Source organism: Ovis aries, chromosome 7 (genome assembly GCF_016772045.2).
Source record: "Ovis aries strain OAR_USU_Benz2616 breed Rambouillet chromosome 7, ARS-UI_Ramb_v3.0, whole genome shotgun sequence".
NCBI lineage: Eukaryota > Metazoa > Chordata > Mammalia > Artiodactyla > Bovidae > Ovis > Ovis aries.
The window spans coordinates 19,950,719-19,969,319 of record NC_056060.1 but is presented as its reverse complement, the minus strand read 5'-3'; the positions used below and the strand labels follow the sequence as shown (position 1 = coordinate 19,969,319).

Genomic DNA, 18,601 nt, shown 5'->3' with positions numbered 1-18,601 from the left:
GTACTCAACATGGTGAAGACTGGATACTCTAGTGCCCCTCCTCTACCCCAAGTGGCTGAGAGTCAGGGCCACACCCATGCTGAGGCCCTCACTCTCAAAGGTCAGCCAAAAAGGCCCCCAGCAGCCATGCTGGCTCTGGTCACCAGCAGCCGAGACAGCGTGGTGCCAGCTGGGGCGGCCAGACCGGCTGGCCAGGCGGTGACACTCTCTCTCCCGGCGCTCAGTACAAGCAGGTGGAGCAGTACATGTCCTTCCACAAGCTCCCGCCTGACACCCGGCAGCGCATCCACGACTACTACGAGCACCGCTACCAGGGCAAGATGTTCGATGAGGAGAGCATCCTGGGCGAGCTGAGCGAGCCGCTGCGGGAGGTGAGCTTGGTGGCCCGGGAGGGGAGCCGGGCCTTCCTGCCGGGCGGTCTCCCTCACCTCCGCCTCCCTTTCTCAATTCACCCCATCTTGGGAGCAGGAGATCATCAACTTTAACTGCAGAAAGCTGGTGGCCTCCATGCCGCTGTTTGCCAACGCGGATCCCAACTTTGTGACTTCCATGCTTACCAAGCTGCGCTTCGAGGTCTTCCAGCCTGGGGACTACATCATCCGCGAAGGCACCATTGGCAAGAAGATGTACTTCATTCAGCACGGGGTGGTCAGTGTGCTCACCAAGGGCAACAAGGAGACCAAGCTGGCGGATGGCTCTTATTTTGGAGGTGAGGCAGCTAAGGGGTCCTGGGGGGACAGGGGAATGGGTTGGGGAGTCACCAAGGATGATACCACAGACCCTCACGCCTCTGCCTGGGAGTGGGTGTCTGTGAGGCTGGCACATGCTATCCGACCCTTTTCAACCCCATGGACTGTAGCCGGACAGGCTCCTCTGTCCATGATGGGGTTTTCTAGGCAAGAAAACTGGAGTGGGTTGCCCTTTCCTCATACAGGGGTGGTTCCAGAGATGGGAAAGTTAGTTTGGTACCCATTTGGTTGCAGGCTGGCATCCGAAGGGGTCACAGCCTGGGGATGGGGCCTTGTGAGCCTGTCAAGCTTCTGTCCCAGACAGCAGGGCCCAGGTCAGGGTGGGACGGGGTGGGGCTGGGGTTCTGTGCAATCGGCTGGGAGCCCCCTGACTCCTGATATCCTGGCAGAAATCTGCCTGCTGACGCGGGGCCGGCGCACAGCCAGCGTGAGGGCTGACACCTACTGCCGCCTCTACTCGCTGAGCGTGGACAACTTCAACGAGGTGTTGGAGGAGTACCCCATGATGCGGCGGGCCTTCGAGACGGTGGCGCTGGACCGCCTGGACCGCATCGGTGAGCGGCTTGCCTGGAGGGAGGCGGAGGCGGAGGCGGAGGCGGGGCGGGGCGGGGGCGGGGAACGGGCTTCTGTCTGCTCCCACCCCGGCCTAAGCGCCTGATCTCGTTCGGTGGTCCAGGCAAGAAGAACTCCATCCTCCTCCACAAAGTCCAGCACGACCTCAACTCAGGCGTCTTCAACTACCAGGAGAACGAGATCATCCAGCAGATCGTGCAGCACGACCGGGAGATGGCGCACTGCGCGCATCGCGTCCAGGCCGCCGCCTCCGCCACGCCGACCCCCACGCCGGTCATCTGGACCCCGCTGATCCAGGCGCCGCTGCAGGCCGCCGCCGCCACCACCTCCGTGGCCATCGCCCTCACCCACCACCCGCGCCTGCCGGCCGCCATCTTCCGGCCTCCCCCGGGGCCCGGGCTCGGCGGCCTCGGGGCCGGGCAGACGCCCCGGCACCTGAAGCGGCTGCAGTCTCTGATCCCATCGGCGCTGGGCTCCGCCTCGCCCGCCAGCAGCCCGTCCCAGGTGGACACGCCGTCTTCGTCCTCCTTTCACATCCAACAACTGGCTGGATTCTCCGCGCCGGCCGGCCTGAGCCCGCTCCTCCCCTCGTCCAGCTCCTCCCCGCCGCCAGGGGTCGGCGGCTCCTCCCCGGCGCCCACTCCTTCCACCGCCGCGGCCGCCGCCACCGCCGGGTTCGGCCACTTCCACAAGGCGCTGGGGGGCTCCCTGTCCTCGTCCGACTCACCCCTGCTCACCCCGCTGCAGCCGGGCGCCCGCTCCCCGCAGACCAGCCAGCCGCCGCCCCCGCTGCCGGGGGCCCGGGGAGGCCTGGGACTCGCGGAGCCCTTCCTGCCGCCCCCGCCCTCGGCCAGGTCCCCGTCGTCCAGCCCCGGGCAGCTGGGCCAGCCTCCCGGGGAGCTGTCCCCCGGGCTGGCCGCCGGCCCGCCGAGCACGCCAGAGACACCCCCGCGGCAGCCTGAGCGGCTGTCCTTGGTGGCAGGGGCCTCAGGGGGGGCTTCTCCTGTCGCCTTCACCCCCCGAGGGGGGCCCAGCCCTCCTGGCCACAGCCCGGGCCCTCCAAGAACTTTCCCAAGTGCCCCGCCCCGGGCCTCCGGCTCCCACGGATCCCTGCTCCTGCCCCCTGCATCCAGCCCCCCGCCGCCCCAGGTCCCCCAGCGCCGGGGCACGCCACCCCTCACCCCCGGTCGCCTGACCCAGGACCTCAAGCTCATCTCAGCCTCTCAGCCGGCCCTCCCCCAGGACGGGGCGCAGACTCTCCGCAGAGCCTCCCCGCACTCCTCTGGGGAGTCGGTGGCAGCCTTCCCGCTCTTTCCCAGAGGCGGGGGCGGCAGCGGCGGCAGCGGGGGCAGCGGGGGCCTCGGTCTCCCCGGGAGGCCCTATGGTGCCGTCCCTGGCCAGCACGTCACTCTGCCTCGGAAGACATCCTCAGGTTCTCTGCCACCCCCTCTTTCTTTATTTGGGGCAAGAGCCACCTCTTCTGGGGGGCCCCCTCTGACTGCTGCTCCCCAGAGGGAACCTGGGGCCAGGTCTGAGCCGGTGCGCTCCAAACTGCCGTCCAACCTATGAGCTGCGTTCCCTCCCTCCTCCTCTCCTCTTTTTATTTCTTTTTCTCCCTTCTTTCTTCCTTCAGGTTTAACTGTGATTAGGAGATATACCAATAACAATAATAATTATCATTAAAAAATCCACACCAGAAAAACAAAAGAGCAGAAAATAACCAGGTATTCTTAGAGCTATAGATTTTTGGTCACTTGCTTTTATAGACTATTTTAATACTCAGCACTAGAGGGAGGGAGGGGGGAAGGGAGCAGGCAGGGCCCAAGTGTAAAAGCCAGAGGAAGGCAGGTGGGGTCTCTGGGGCTTGGCAGGGGTGGGGATGACCCATGTTTGGGATTCCTAGCACAGACGGGTCATTGTATTCATTTTAGGGCAATAGCCACCACTAGGCCCTTAGCTGTGAACCTGGAGCCCCACTCTGCTGGGAGTCATCTCCGTTCCTCCAGGAAGGGCTGCCCATGAGTTTGTTCCTAGGGAGCCTCAGTTGCCTGAGTCCTGGGGACAAATGGGCCAGGGTCCAGAGTCTTGCATTTTTTTCTACTGCAAATTTAGCAAGATGTATATGTATATGTATGTAAGATGTGTATATGTATAGCTATGTAGCGCTCTGTAGAGCCATGTAGATAGCCACTCACACATGTGCACATGTGTGTGCAATCTAGTTTAACCCCATGTTGCCAGGACACCCAGGTCACCTTCCATCCGGTAACCTGCCTTGGCCCGCAGGCTGGGCACCACAGGCCCTGGGGGAAGTATCTTCTCCAGTCCTCAGGGAAGAAGACCCCAGGGCCTCTTGGCAGGCCTCCTCTCTCCCCATCTCTGGTCTCAAATTCAGCCCCAGCCCGACCTCCCCTCATGGAAGCAGAAGACTCCAGGCCATGCCTCTCCTACCCTGTAGGGCCTCAAGCAGATCCCATCACCTCTGCGGTCCTCAGTTTTCCCAGCTGTAGAATGGGAGGGGAGGGAAGCTTCTATTTATTGAGTCTGCTCTGTGCCAAGCACTGGTTTAGCACTTTACACACATTAACTTCTTCAATTTTACAAATTGAAGGAGGTGTAGCTGCTTTGATTCTTCCCATTTCACAGACGAGGAAACCGAGTATTACTCATCGTTCCAGAATCGGATAATTGCAAGTGGCAGAGCTGGGACTGATCTGAGATTGTAATCTAGGCCTACCTTAGGCTAAAGCTGATGTTCCTTTCATTAGCAAATTGTGTTGAGAGGAGCTGAATTTGACACCATGCAGGGTATAGAGGGAAGAAACCATATTTTGGAGGTAATCAGACCTGGATTTCAATCCCAGACCTGCCACTTCTTAGCTGTGTGACTTGGAACAAGTTATCTGGGCTTTCTGTTAACCGTCTGTAAAATGGGAATGCTCGTGGTACCACCCCACAAGGACCTATGAGGGCCAGATGAGAACTGTAATACACGTGACATGCCCAGCCCAGCGCCTGGCACACACCATAGTAGGTGCTCAATAAATCATGTCTATTCTGCCCCCTCATGTGCCCAGCACCTTGCCCCAGTGAGCTCTGGTGAGATCCCAAGGAGCTTTGGCTGCTGTCTCCAGGACTTACAATCTCAGGACCCAGGAGGTAGCTGGAACTTTCTAAGGGTCTAAGGAAGGTGTGTGGCCAGTGGTGGGCTTGAGCCAGGCCTCCAGGTGTGGGAAAGTTAGAGGGAGGGAAGGAGGGAGCAGGGGGTCAGATGGGGTGCACAGTGGGGAAATGACTGAGGTGGATGTGGAGTTGTGGAGTCAGGGGCTTTGGGAAGAGATCCAGAAGCTATGGTCAGAAGGAAGCCTTATGTGACAGGCTAAGGGAACTGACTTGGATTCTGAAGGCAACCAGGAGCCAGAGCAGGTCCAAAGTGGAGGCCATTGTGAAAACAGCTCAGAGGCATGGTTAGTGGTACATCCACTGCCTAAAGCGGGGGAAGAGGTTCGGCTGCCAAGACCTGAATAATGAGAGGGGCTGGTGTTGCCTTGTCCATCCGGAACACTCCTCCACATTCTTAAGGCAGAATGTTGGCGAGATCAGGCTTTGTCCTGGAATGTGGACAAAATTTCTCTATAGATGGGTCACGGCGTGTGAGGCAATAATCCAGGAAAGGAAAGGGGGAAGGATCCTGGGTCTTCGGAAGAGCCACCTGGCCTTGGTCTCTGCTGGGCAGATGAAGGCCCCTTGAATTTTCAGGGCTGCACATAGCAGCACCTTCTGTAAGTGCTGCTCATAGAAGTCTGGCACCTACCTATGCCCCACAAGGAGGGCAGGACTGGATCCAAACTCGGTCTAGACCTGGAGGTGGCAGGGGGTGGGGAGGAGGGAGGGGTAAGGGAAGGGGTAGGGTGGGGGGTGTAGGGCCATGAGTAGTGAGGACCCTCCCTGCCACCAGGACTTGGTCTCACCACCCTCCACATACACACAGGGGCACAGATACACACGCAGTTTATGAAAGCTCCAACTCAGCCCAGCCACTCCAGAGACTGAGAAAGCCAGGTCTGGTCCATCCTCCATCTCTCACAAGCAATTTTCAAATCTTCCACTTTTAAAACAGAAAACGGTAAATGCACCGAGTTGTATATTTTATTTAAATAAAAAAATTCCAGCAGATGCTGCCTTCTTCTAGGGGCAAGGGATGGGGGGTGCAGCGTGGATCCTGAAGCCTCAGGAGCCTGGCCGTGGAGAGCAGTGGGACATTGTCCCTAGAGCAAGGTGTGCTTGTGCGCACAAGACTGTGCCCCCAAGAGCAGGGGGTGGGGAGCAGAGCTGTGAGAGTGTGAGGTCTGGCTGTGGACAGAAGTGTGCACTGTTGGTGGGCTGGTGAGAGAGAAAGCGTGTGTCCTTGGCTGGTGTAGGCGTGAGACCCTGACTGAGGTCCTTCCCAGCCCAGCTGTGGGGGCTGCAGAGTCCCTGGGACTCCTTGGTGCTGCCTGGAGAAGGATGGTCAGTGCGCACAGGGACTCCACTGAGATCCTGAAGACGGAGATGCCATCTCAGCCTGATCAGATGGGTCACAGAAGGTTACCAGGCTGGGGGAGGGTGTCATGGCTAGGGCAGAAGGTTGCGTGTTAGCGTAGCCAAGGAGGCAACACAGCTGCCGGGCCCTTGCGGGAGCTGGGGAACCAGAGAGGCCTCACTGTAAGGGGGTGTGACCTGGTGCTCCCGACTGCGGGCACCGGAGGGGGCGCCTGACTCCAGACCCTTTGAGAAGACCCTCAGGGCTGCTTCCTCCACCCCTAGCCGAAGAGGGTCCCAAGGGCCCTCAGAGTTGTGCCTTGCAGTGTAGGAGAGAGGCAGCGATCTGAGTCTGGAAAGCAAATTCCCCAGGGCTGCACTGTGGTGGCGGAGGATTGCCGTGTTGCCCGCGCTCCAGAGGGGAAAGTCCTCAGAAAAGGGCAGGGAATCCGTCCCCATCCCCATCAGTGATTGCCTAGTAGATGCTGTTGCCATGGTAACTGGCCTGGGAGTCCCGTTGCTAAGGAGGCAGCTGCAGCAGGCCCTGTGTCCCCATGACAACTGCCCCCTGCGGCCCAGGAGGCCATGGGTCCTCAGGGACCCACCAGGAGGGCAGGGCAAAATGCAGGCCTGGCGTCTGGGGCTATGGTGAGGCCTTTGCAGACAGACAGCCACTGGGGGGTGGGACAGATTAGCTACACACCCAGCCAACTTGCAAGGGGTAGAGCCAGGATACTTGCCTCCACTCAGCCCCTCGAGGATCCACCACAGGCTTGCACTGGGCCTTGCTTCTCCACCGGGGGCTGGAGCAATATGAGTCACTATCTTCTCTGTTCCCTGACTACAAAAGGTCACTTAGTAAGCACCTACTGTATGCTGGGCACTTGGTGCTTTCCTGTTCTCTCATTCCATCCTCAAAAATATACTAAGGGAGGGCCTCAATACAGTGAGTCCAGGGGCTCAAAGAGGGAACCTGCCTAGACCAGTTGGCTAGAATGTGAAGGAGCCAGGGTGCACACTTGGGGTCTGGAGACTCAAACCTGATCACTCCCATTGGTGGCATGTACCAAGGGCTGAGTGTCAGGAGCAGTGTGTCCATGCAGGCAAGAAGAGGTGCACAGTCTGTAGAAAATTTTTAAAACCGAATATAAATGACTAAATGTGGTTTGCTTTCTCTTACCTTTCACCATCTCCAGCTAGCAGCAATTCTGAACAGTCAGTAATGATACACTTCTCCCCACCAGGGCAGTTAGCCAGCCCCTCCTCGAAATGCCACTGAACCCCCTGCTTCGACTCCAGCGGACACCTGCTGTGCTTACAGCTGCCAGTTGCCCAAAGACACTCTCTGCCCTAGTGGGGTTAAACCAGACTGGGATTAAAAAAAAAACAAACATTTAAAAAATTGAATAAAATCCCTCCTTGACTCCGAGTCTCTTCCCAGCTGCTGCTCCTCATCTGTCAGCCAAACTTCTTGAGAGCTGTCTGGACGCCCCACCGTCATCTCCCTTCCTCTGAGTCAGAGCCTCCTCCACAGCGATCTGGCCCCAGCAGCTTCTGCACAGAACACAGTATAGACGAGGTCCTCCCCAGTCCCCTGGTAAACCTAGGGTGGCTCTCCGCCAGTTTTGTCCTGCTGCCCAGCCCACCCCAGCTTTTAGGACCTGCTTTCCTCTCACTGCTCTTTCTGTTCAGCCTCAGAAGAAAGAGCTCTCCTTTCTCCCCAGGCTCAGTGCTTTGGGCCCCTGGCCATCTCCTCTCTGCCCACTTGCTTCCTGGAAGCCTCACCGTACTCATGGCTTCCCCTCAATTCAATCCCTCCCACATGGCTCCTTAAACTTTTCTGGCCAACCATGGTCCTTTCATTGCTTCTTGAGTTCGCAGTTTCCAGTGCATCCGCAGTGAGTTTCCTCCAATCCTGGCCCTCCCCCTGATGTGGCATTTTCAATTTTCTCTCGAGGGTGGAATATTTCATCACACAGAGAAGAAGATATAACCATAACAAATACCTAATATTGAAAATGTGATAAGTAGCCATACACCAATCACTTGGTTTTAAAAAATAGAACATAAGGCATACCTTTGGAAGCATCTGCTGGTCCCCAACTGTATCCCTGTCTTGCTCTCCAAGATAAACCACTCAGATGAACTTTAGTCATCCCGTTGCCATTCATGATACTGTTTTTTACTGCAGAAATAAAATGTCTCTAAACAGTGTGCTCAGTTCTGTACCAAGACGGAAGGGTGGGGACTGGAACTAGTGGTCTTTGTGGGGAGGAGGGTTTCATCAATAATATTGTTCGGAATCGCTGATGCATAAGGATAAGCAGCAGCAGATCGAGTCTGTTTTTATTACTGTTTAAAATTTCTTTACAAATAACTCACCTTTTCATTGCCTGCACTAGGGGTGGACCATACTGCTTCCACTTACGTACACCACTGAATGTATCTGTAAAATTTTGAACTTTATATAAGTGGCATCCTGCTGTATGTATTCTTTAGTCATTTGTGGGTTTTTTTCCATTCAGTATTGTAATTTTGAGATCTTGTTGATGCACGGAGCGTAGTTCACTCATCTTCACCACTGTACAGCATTCCAGTATCTGAATATGTCACCATAGACATATGTGTTCTTCTAGAGACAGATATTTCAGTCATTTCCAGTTCTCTCTATTACCAACACCGTTGCTACAAATGTTCTTATTTGTAGCTCCTGATACAGATATGTCGCGGCATCTCTAGGCTCTGCATCTAGGAGAGGAAGAACTGAGTCACAGGGTGACTTAACCTTCACTTTACAAGATAATGCCAAGTTGTTTTAACTAGTTCTAACAATTTACACTCCCACCTGCAGGAATTACTGTTAATCCACATTCTTGCTAATGATTGTAATTATCAGACTTTCTTATTTTTCCCAATCTAGTGACATCTCATCGTGTTTGAGTGTGCAAGTCCCTAACTACCAGTAAGGTTGGCTTTTTTTTGAATATTCATTTGCCATTTATGTTTCCTCTTCTGAGCAATATTTTTTCATGGATTTTGCCTGATTTCCTATTGTCTTTTGTTGATTCATAAGAGTTTTACACACAAACATCTATTTGTTCATTGTATGTGTTATAAAGATCTTCTTCCAGTATATGGCTTATATTTTCTTTCTTTTTTCACTGTTCTTTGGTGAACAGAAGTTTTACATTTTAATGAGATCAATATTAGCAATATTTTTTTAAAAAGTCTAGTACTTCCTTAGTGCCTTTTTTGCTGGTTTAAGAAACCTATCTTACTCTGTTGTTATATTCTTCTGTGTTAATTTTTAAACTGTGAAGTATTGCTTCTCACATTTACTTAACCTAACTGACCCAGACTTTGGGTATGATGTCAGGACACAGTTTGATTTCATTTCTGTCTTATACAGACAACCAATTGTTCCTACTAATTTACAATGTCACTTCTATGTCACATCTGGGTTTATGTCAAAGCTCTTTATTCAGTAACATTAGCTTGTCCATCCTTGTTCAAACCATCTTAGTTACTGTAGCTTTATGAAGTGTGTAGATCTTAGTAGAGCCTGTCCTCTCACCTCCTTCTTAAACAATGTCTTGGCTACTCTAGCCTCTGTGCTATCATATACTGTGTACAATCAGTTTGTTAAGATGCATGAAGAACCCAGCAGACTTCTGCTTTGAAATCACATGAACGCTCTTATTAAAGTTTGTATCTCTATGGATGAATGAGACCCACATTTGGGTCATCTTTACTGTTTCTTTTGTATTAGGGCAATTAGCACTTGTGACCCCAACAGAAAAAGCCCAACATTTCAATGGTTTAACACAGTGAAGATTTATTCCAGCTCAGGTTAAGTCCCCAGCAGGCCAGGCAGCCACTCTCCTTACTGACAGCAGCTGGAACCCATGGTCTCCAAGATCACGTGGAAGGAGAAGAGAGAACTGGAAGAGACTGCGGATTCTGAATGACTCTTCTCCGGCAGTCTCTGGCAGTGACACACCTCACTCCTCATCCTTGCTCGTCACTTGGCCCCAAAGTAACTGCAAAGGAGGCTGCTTGGTGTGGGCGGGCGTGTGGAGCATTTACTGGGCATCATCTGTCTCTGCCAAGTCTTTCACACGGCTTTCCAGTGTTCTTCTTGAAGGTTTGTGCATTTGGCTAGTTTTATTCCTAATACCTTTAATTTTTGTTGCTCTTGCAAATTGTGTCTATTTTCTTTATCGAGATATAATTTATAGATAACAAAATTCGCCAATCTCCAGTGTACAGTTCGCTGAGTTCTGACACATCTGTCCAGTCCTAGAACCACCTTGATAACGCGGATGATCAGCATTTCCCTCACTCCTCCAGATCCTGCTCCACCTCTCTGCAGTCAGCCTCCTGCTGCTGGCTCCTGGCAATCTGCTTTCTATCACTAAAGTTTTGCCTTTCTGGCAAACTATAGGTAGAATTTCATACAAATGGAATCATGAAGTGTGTCAGCCCTTGTGTCTAATTTCTTTCCTTTAGTCAAAAGCCTTTAAGGCCTGTCCATTTTGTTTCGTGCTCTGTGGAGCAAGTGTCCCTGGCTGAATATGCCAGGATTTGTTATTCCTTCACCCACTGGTGAGCAATTGGGCTGTTTCCAGTTGGGCTACTAAGAATAAAGCTCCTATGGACATTCATGAACAAGTCTTTATGTGAGCCTGGATTTTCATTTTTCTTGAGTGGCACTGTTGAGTCATTTGGTTACTATAGATTTAACTTGATCAGACACCACTAGATTATTTTCTGAGGTTGGAATACTGCTTTGTATTCTTACCAGCAACTGAAACAGAGTTCCAGGTACCGCAGATCTTTGCAATATTTGATTGTGTCTTTTATTTCTACCATTCAAGACAGTGTGTTATATCAACTCCTGGTTTAAATTCCATTGCCATAATGACTAAAGATGCTGAGCATCTTTTTGAGTATTTATTTGCTATCTATATGGGTTCTTTGATAAAGTGTTCAAATCTTTATTCATTTGTTTGAGTCATTTGTTTCTGATTATTAAATTATAAATAATATATTCAGGAGACTAGTCCTTTATAAGATGTATATTTTGCAAATATTTTCTCTCAGTTTATGGTTTACCTTGTCGTTTCCTCAACCATGTCTTTCAAAGAGTAAATATTTTTAACTTTGAGGATGTTCAACTCATCAAATTTTTCTTTTATAATTTGTGCCTTTTGACAAGAGCATTAAAATGGTACCCTGAGAAGTGGACACTTAACACAAAGGACAGTCACAAAGTAACAGAGGGACAAAAATTGAAGACATATAGAAAACAAGCAACAAAAACTAAGTGTAAAAACTACCTTATCAGTAATTAACATAAAATGTAAATAGATCAAGTACTCGAAAGGCAGAAACTGGCAGGACGGATTTTAAAAAACGATATAATTTTGAGATATACCTCTCTCAAAATTATATTACATAGCTTTAATATATAAATATATAATTTATATATTACTAATAGCCATTAATATTAATAATATAGAATACTATTTGTTGATATTATATTATTTAGCATATATATTTTGGGCTTCCTAGGTGGCGCCGGAGAAGGCAGTGGCACCCCCCCTCCAGTACTCTTGCCTGGAAAATCCCATGGACGGAGGAGCCTGGTGGGCTGCAGTCCATGGCGTCGCTAAGAGTTGAACACGACTGAGCGATTTCACTTTCACTTTTCACTTTCATGCACTGGAGAAGGAAATGGCAGCCCACTCCAGTGTTCTTGCCTGGAGAATCCCAGGGACGGGGGAGCCTGGTGGGCTGCCGTCTATTTGGTCGCACAGAGTCGGACACGACTGACGCGACTTAGCAGCAGGTGGCACTAGTGGTAAAGAACCTGCCTGTCAAAGCAGGAGATGTAAGAGACGTGGGTTCCAACCCTGGGTCAGGAAGATCCCCTGGAGGTGGACATAGCAACCCTCTCCAGTATTCTTGCCTGGAGAATCCCATGGGCAGAGGAGCCTGGTGGGCTGCAGTCCATGGGGCCGCAAAGAGCTGGTCATGACTGAGGTGGCTTAGAACGTACACTTGCATTGTGTGCTTTATGGGCTTCTTTTTGAGACAGAATTGTCGCTAAAGATGAAGTCTACTTTAAAGTGATAAAAGGATCAAAAAATGAAAGGAGCAATCTGTCAGGAAAAATTAACAATTTAAACATATATACACCTAACAACAGAACCCCAAAATTCATGAAGCAAGCTTGACATAATGGAAGGAAGGGATAGACAGTGCAACAGTAATAGCTATAGACGTCACGCCCATTTTCAATAATGGAGAGATGAACAGGATAGACGATCAGCAAGGAAGTGGAAAATCTGAGCAATATAATCAGGGCATCTAGAACCCTCTACTTAACAACAGCAAAATTCATATTCTTTTCACGTGCGCATGAAATATTCTCCAAGACAGACTATGTGTTAAGTCACAAAACAAGTCTCAAGAAATTTAAAAGGATTGTAATCATATGACATGTGTTCTCTGACCATCATACAATGGTTTTAGAAATCAATAACAGAAGGAATTTTGGAAAATTTGCAAATATATGGAAATTAATGCATTTTTACTGAACCAGTGGATCAAAGAAGAAAGCACAAGAAAACATTAGAAAGTAAATTAAGATGAACAGAAACAAAAACACAACATACCAAAACTTATGGGGTATAGCAAAAGCAGCCGTCTGAGAGAAATTTATAGGCGCTTACTGCTATCTAATGGAGAAGGCGATGGCACCCCACTCCAGTACTCTTGCCTGGAAAATCCCATGGACGGAGGAGCCTGGTGGGCTGCAGTCCGTGGGGTCACACAGAGTTGGACACGACTGAAGCGATTTAGCAGCAGCAGCAGCAGCCGCTATCTAAAGATCTTAGATCAATAACATAAGAAACTAAGGAAGAGAAGAGCAAACTAAACAAAGCAAGTGGAAGGAAGGAAGTCATGAAAATTAAAGAAGAAGTAAATGCAACTGAGACTAGAAAGACAGTGCAGAAAACTGGCAAAATCAAAAGTCGGTTCTTTGACAAGATGAAAAAGACTAACAAATTTTGACAATTGGATCACTGACCCTATTGGAGACAGTAAAGCAATTGAGAACATTTTTGAAAAATGATGTCATAGAAATATGAACTCCTCTTTGCAAAATGCACATTCTTTTGTATAAAAGGATGGACACGGTATTAGAGTGCTGTCAGAACTCTTACCTAGAGAACATTTTTCCCCTGGTAATTATGACTCGGGGATAGAATTGCTATTACTGAACCAAAACCTTGCTCACAGGGCACAGTAAAGCCAATCTACAGACACCAGGTTGTGGTGAAGGAAAGTGTAGCATTTATTATAAGATGCCTTACAGGGAGTCCAGGACATGAGTGCTCAGAAAGCCCAAACTCCCTGATGGCTTTGAGCAAAGCGTTTGGTGTCCCAGGGTCTGTGATCAGTTCAGTTCGGTCGCTCAGTCGTGTCCAACTCTTTGCCACCCCATGAATCGCAGCACGCCTGGCCTCCCTGTCCATCACCAGCTCCCGGAGTTCACTCAGACTCACGTCCATCGAGTCGGTGATGCCAGCCAGCCATCCCAGCTCATGACAATTCTCTGTCTGGCTGGTGGTAACGTAACAGGGCAGTGTCACAGGGGTGAACATCATTAGTCCTTCGGTGCCAGGAGGTGAGCGTGGGGTATTTGGTCATCAAGTAGTTAATTTCTTCCATTTGGTGGGGGTTTTGACATCTATGAAACAACTCAGGAATTGTTCATCAGATACCGTCATCAGGCACTTCAGAGAGGAGTTAAAGCTATGGGAGGGAGAGGTGTCTGTCCTGGGAAGGGCCCCATAGCATCCTGCTCAGTTACACTGCCATTTTGAAACTTCCCAAATTAACAAATTACTTCCCACTGCACCAAATTTTTATGTGAACAAACTTAAGTTGAAGTATCTTTGATCTGACAAGCCATAACAAATCTGAATAAGTGTTTGAAGGAAAGTTTTCATATGCAAATGTTGCAGCGTTACCTCATTTGGGGGGCATCAAATTAACTCTGTTAATTCTTCTTTTTTTTGGTTGCACCAAGGTATGTGGGGTCCAAATTCCCCAACCAGGGATCGAACTCGAACCCCTTGCATTGGAAGCACAGAGTCCTAACCACTGGGCAACCAGGGAAGTCCCAACTCTGTTAATTCTTCACCAAATAAAATAAACCTGCTGCTTGAAAGTTTAAGAGAGAGAGAGAGATTTACTGCCAAAAAGGAAAGGAGAAAGAGAGAGACAGACGCAGAGACAGATATATTGGGTTGTCCCAAAAGTTCATTTAGATTTTTCCATTACATCTTATGGAAAAACACAAATGAACTTTCTGGCCAATCCAATACTAACAGGAAAGAAAGATGGGATAATACCACCAACTTTTAAGAAACGAAAAGGGACATAAGGGAACCCTATGAACAATAGTATGCCAAAAAATCAGATAACCTAGGTAAAATGGACAAATTCTTAGAAACACACAAATTACCAGAACTGAATGAAGAAGAAATAGGGAATCTGAATAGACCTATAGTAAGTGGAGAGATTCAAATAGGAAGAAAACTTCTCATAATGAAAAGGCTGGGATCAGATAGCCTCACTGGTGAATTCCACCGAATGTTTAGAACCATGGACACCAATCTTTCACAAACTCCCAAAAAGTAGAGGAGGGAGCACTTTCCTTACTCTATGAGGCTGGTATTACATGGATACCAAAACCAGATTAAAAAATTACAAAAGAAGAAAACTACAGACTGATATCCCTTATGAATATTGACACAAAAATCTTCAACAAATTCTGAAGGGAGATGAGAAATTTTACCTGTTTTTTTAAAATACGGCGGTGCCAGCCAGACTTGCTTGGTGTCCTTTGCCGACGGGCGGGTCTCTCCGGGGCTGCCCTCTCACGAGCTTTGGCTCCCAGCTCCCAGTGCTCCTCTCCCTGCTTCCATATTCCTGTTTATTTGGCTTTTCCTTAGGGAAGCACTAGCTTCTCTTTCTGTTTGACACTTGTGTTCAGGTTTCGGGTCCTCTGTTAGGGAAATCCCTTACTTTCTTTTGAACAAATAATTCACAAGTGTCTCTGTTGTTATTTGGGCTTCACAGATGGCGCTAGAAAAGAACCCGACTGCCAAGTGCAGGAGACTTACGAGATGTGGGTTCGATCCCTGGGTCGGGAAGACGCCCTGGAGAGGGGAATGGTAACCCCCTGCAGTATTCTTGCCTGGAGAACCCCGCGGACAGAGGAGTCTGGTGGGCTACAGTCCATGGGGTCGCAAGGGGTTAGACACGACTGAAGCAACTTAGCACTGTTCTTATTTAGCCAGTATCTGTGTCTTCCCTGCTTTTCAGATCTAGTATGAGCAGTGCTGGAAGAAACACCATTTCCTCTCTCCAGTGAACCCCCCACCACTCTCACCAGCCTCAGTGGTACTTCCTCGGTGTCTGGCAGAGGCTGTAGTCCGGGTTGGAAGCTCCTTCCTGGCCTTGCCAGATCAATGGTCAGGTCTCTTAACACTATTCATCCTGGGTGGTAGCTTCTGTCTGTTTCATGTCTGAGCCCTCCTCCAGATTGTGAACACATCAGCAGAGACGCTCGTACTCATTCCATATCCTCAGTGCCTGACCTGTAGTTGGTCCTTGTAATAGGGTCAGAGTAGGAACCAAATAGCTCAGAAATCCCATTAGGATTGTGGATAGACAGGGAGCTTTAGAGGGATTTGGGAGACCCCTATAAGTTAATGATCACTCAAGAAAACAGGTTTGCTTGGCCACAAAACCAAGCAGGCCTGCTAAGAAGCAAAACCACACCACAGAAGCCTGAGACAGGCCCCAACTCAATAAAACAATGGTGGCTGAGACCCACATGCTGCCCAGAGAGCTGAGTAAGTTAATGACCCCTGGGACATGCTCTCTGCACACATAAAAAACAATCATTTATGGGAGAGGGACATTCCAAAGTGAAAGACCCTAATTGTACTGAGACCTGAAATAATTTTCCTGTAGTGCCTTGACAGTTCTTGCTTGACCGTTTAGGAACAAGGAAACTCCCCTGTCCTACCTGGAGGAGGAGATGATGATGGAAGCAAGGCATCTACTCAAGAATAAGGAAGAAGATGGTCTTTGCCATCTCCCCACCTTTTCTTTGATTACGAAACTGTAGCCTATAATGCTTGCCCGCTCACTTGTAAGCCTCTCAAGGACCCTGTTCTAATAAATCACTTCTTATCTATCAGTTTGCCTCTCACTGAATTCTTTCTGTGCTGAGAGAGACTGGAGCTCTCCAGAGCCCTGCAAAAAGCAGGAAACACTAGTGAAACCAGGAGCGATTCCCAGCTTCTCGAGGGGGGAGGACTTTTCTGACTGGCCCGTAATATTCCTTTTCTCATTCCACCTACCCACCCTGAGATCTCTTTGGTTTCAGTTCCTGTTTCCCTCCTGTGTGTTGGTCTGGAATGTTCATCAGCTGGTTTTCTTGAGTGTGATCCATCATTTTGCCTTCAAGAATAGATTCCAGCTCTTTGTGTCCCTTACAGGAAGCTGCCCAGAATTCTCTGTTAGACCCTGGGGTTTGAGTTTATGGAAAAAACTCACCTTATACTTAACTCACTAAGATTGACCCCACCACACCCAGCTCAACCAGGCCAGCATCACCCTTGCAGTGTTCAGGGCTTTGGGGAGCAGAGCACTAGCTCCTTGTGCTCACCATACCCGGGGCTCCCTGCACTTTATCTAGTGCCAGGAGGCCTGCACGGTCCTAGAAGTTGCAGTGCCGAGCAGGATGGCTGGATCCGCAAGGTATCTCATGACCACGTGGAGCAGATCAGATTCCCAGCACTGGCCTCCTCCTCCCTCCAGACAGAAAGCCTCATTAATTCCTAAACTCAGCTCAGCCTTACCTCTGCTCCAAAACCTTTCTGAATATAGGATTTTGTCAAATTACCCCAGCACTGGCCCACAGTGACTGCAAGTCCATCTTCCTCACCAGGCACGTTCATCAAGTGAACGCCTCTAATGCGCTAGGCGGATGGAAGGGAGAATCAAACACAAGCCTGTTTTCCTGAAGGAGTTCACAGTGTATTGGAAGAGGCAGAGACCAGGAACAAGAACCGTCAGGGGACTGAATGGTTAGGCTGGGTGTTTAAAAATAAATAGAAATTTATGAGGCAGAGAGAGCCAGCAGTAAGGGTAGGTAGGGGTTAGGGAGACAGTTTGAGCAAAGGGAACAGTACAGAGGTCAGACATCAAGGTTTATTCTCTAAGTGCAAATGGCTCTGTATTGCTAGGGCCAAATTTGGGTCAAAGGCAGAGTAAGTGGCAAACAAAAGCCAAGAGGCAGCAGGCCACACCGGATTCTGTTTCTCAGGGCAGGTGACAGGGGAGCGGCCGCATGATGCTGAGCAGGGGAGGGAGGCCAGAAGTTAGAAAAATCAAATCCTTGTGTGGAGGCGGGACTGCCTGTAGGGCTGAGGTGGGGCGGTGGGGCGAGGAGGAGTTTGCACAGAGAAGCCAGTCTGGGGACATTTTGATAGCTGTAGGGGTTGCGGAGCCACGTGCTATCATATTGAGGGAAGAGTTTAGAACGGCCCCCAGAATTTCCCTTGGGGAGACCACCTCCACAAAAGGCAGGGACAGCCACGAGAGGCAGGCGCCTGTGTGCACCATGACGGGTGATGGGGCTTTGCTCCAGGCCACTGAGGTGGAGGGTGTGGAAGGGTAGAATGGTGGCAACCCAGACACCTCTGCCTCTTCACACCTGGATAAGGCCGGCTGGGCTTCTCATTTCTCCGCCTGGGAAAGGTCTCGTGCCTTCTCCTATGTCCCCTGATTTCCGCGAACTCTCAGGTTTTAAACTTGGTCACTTTTGGCTCGTGCCAACCCCATTTTTGGTCACCCTCACTCACCATGCCACACTCGTGGTCTCTCACCATGGTGGCCCAGATGCTCCTTCCTTGGAAGGGGGAACGTCAATAATCTGTGCAAGGCCTCGTGCACATGGAAGATGTTGCGCAAGATGAGGGGAGTTCAGGTCACAGACGTGCAGCGAGCACACGACGCTGAACCCCCTCTCAGATCTCATTTCTGAGCCTTCTTTGGAGTGCCTCAAGGGAAGCCCCTTCCCACTGCAGACATCTTCCCGCCAGCCCTCATTCTCTCATCTCCTTGTTGATATACCTGCTGCTTCCCCTCTCCTGATTATTTCAGGAAGTTCCAAATTCTCACTACAGCACAGCCAGAGCTCCCATCTTGAGCTTAGTCTAGGCCCATGTTTTCATTTCTCTAATCCAGTCAAGTAAGACAGTGTCTTGAGATGAACATCATCCACTGTGCTTGGAGGGTAATTGTAGTTGTCAATATCATTTTTCAACATTACACACTTCTACAAGATTATGAAAAATGTAAAGGACTATTTCCTTGAACTATTTTCTCCCACCTTTCCCCCTTCCCACCCTCACCTGTGGAGACCCAGGGTGAAGAGTCAGGCACCAACTGAGATCCTTTGTATGGGGGTAGGGCAGCCCGGCTTGTCCAGCCCCTGCCCATGTCCTCTCCCCATCAACTTGATGGCTGAGGCTTCCCTGGGGCTCAGATGGTAAAGAATTCACCTGCAGTGCAGGAGATCCAGGTTTGATCTGTGGGTCAGGAAGATCCCTTGAAGAAGGACATGGCAAGCCACTCCAGTATTCTTGCCTGGAGAATCCCATGGA

At 50.0% G+C, this 18,601-nt stretch overlaps 1 protein-coding gene across 1 annotated transcript in view; it reads left to right on the top strand.

The window, feature by feature from the left end:
• The window catches only part of HCN4 (hyperpolarization activated cyclic nucleotide gated potassium channel 4), a 50,183-nt gene extending 39,290 nt beyond the window's left edge, over nt 1–10,893 (top strand). Inside the window, exons 5-8 of the mRNA XM_027971573.3 lie at nt 225–371; nt 469–709; nt 1,139–1,303; nt 1,426–10,893. Of these exons, the coding sequence (XP_027827374.2) occupies nt 225–371; nt 469–709; nt 1,139–1,303; nt 1,426–2,891 (2,019 nt within the window). The 3' untranslated portion in view covers nt 2,892–10,893. The remainder of the gene's footprint in view (nt 1–224; nt 372–468; nt 710–1,138; nt 1,304–1,425) is intronic.
• The last annotated feature ends 7,708 nt before the right edge of the window (nt 10,894–18,601 follow it).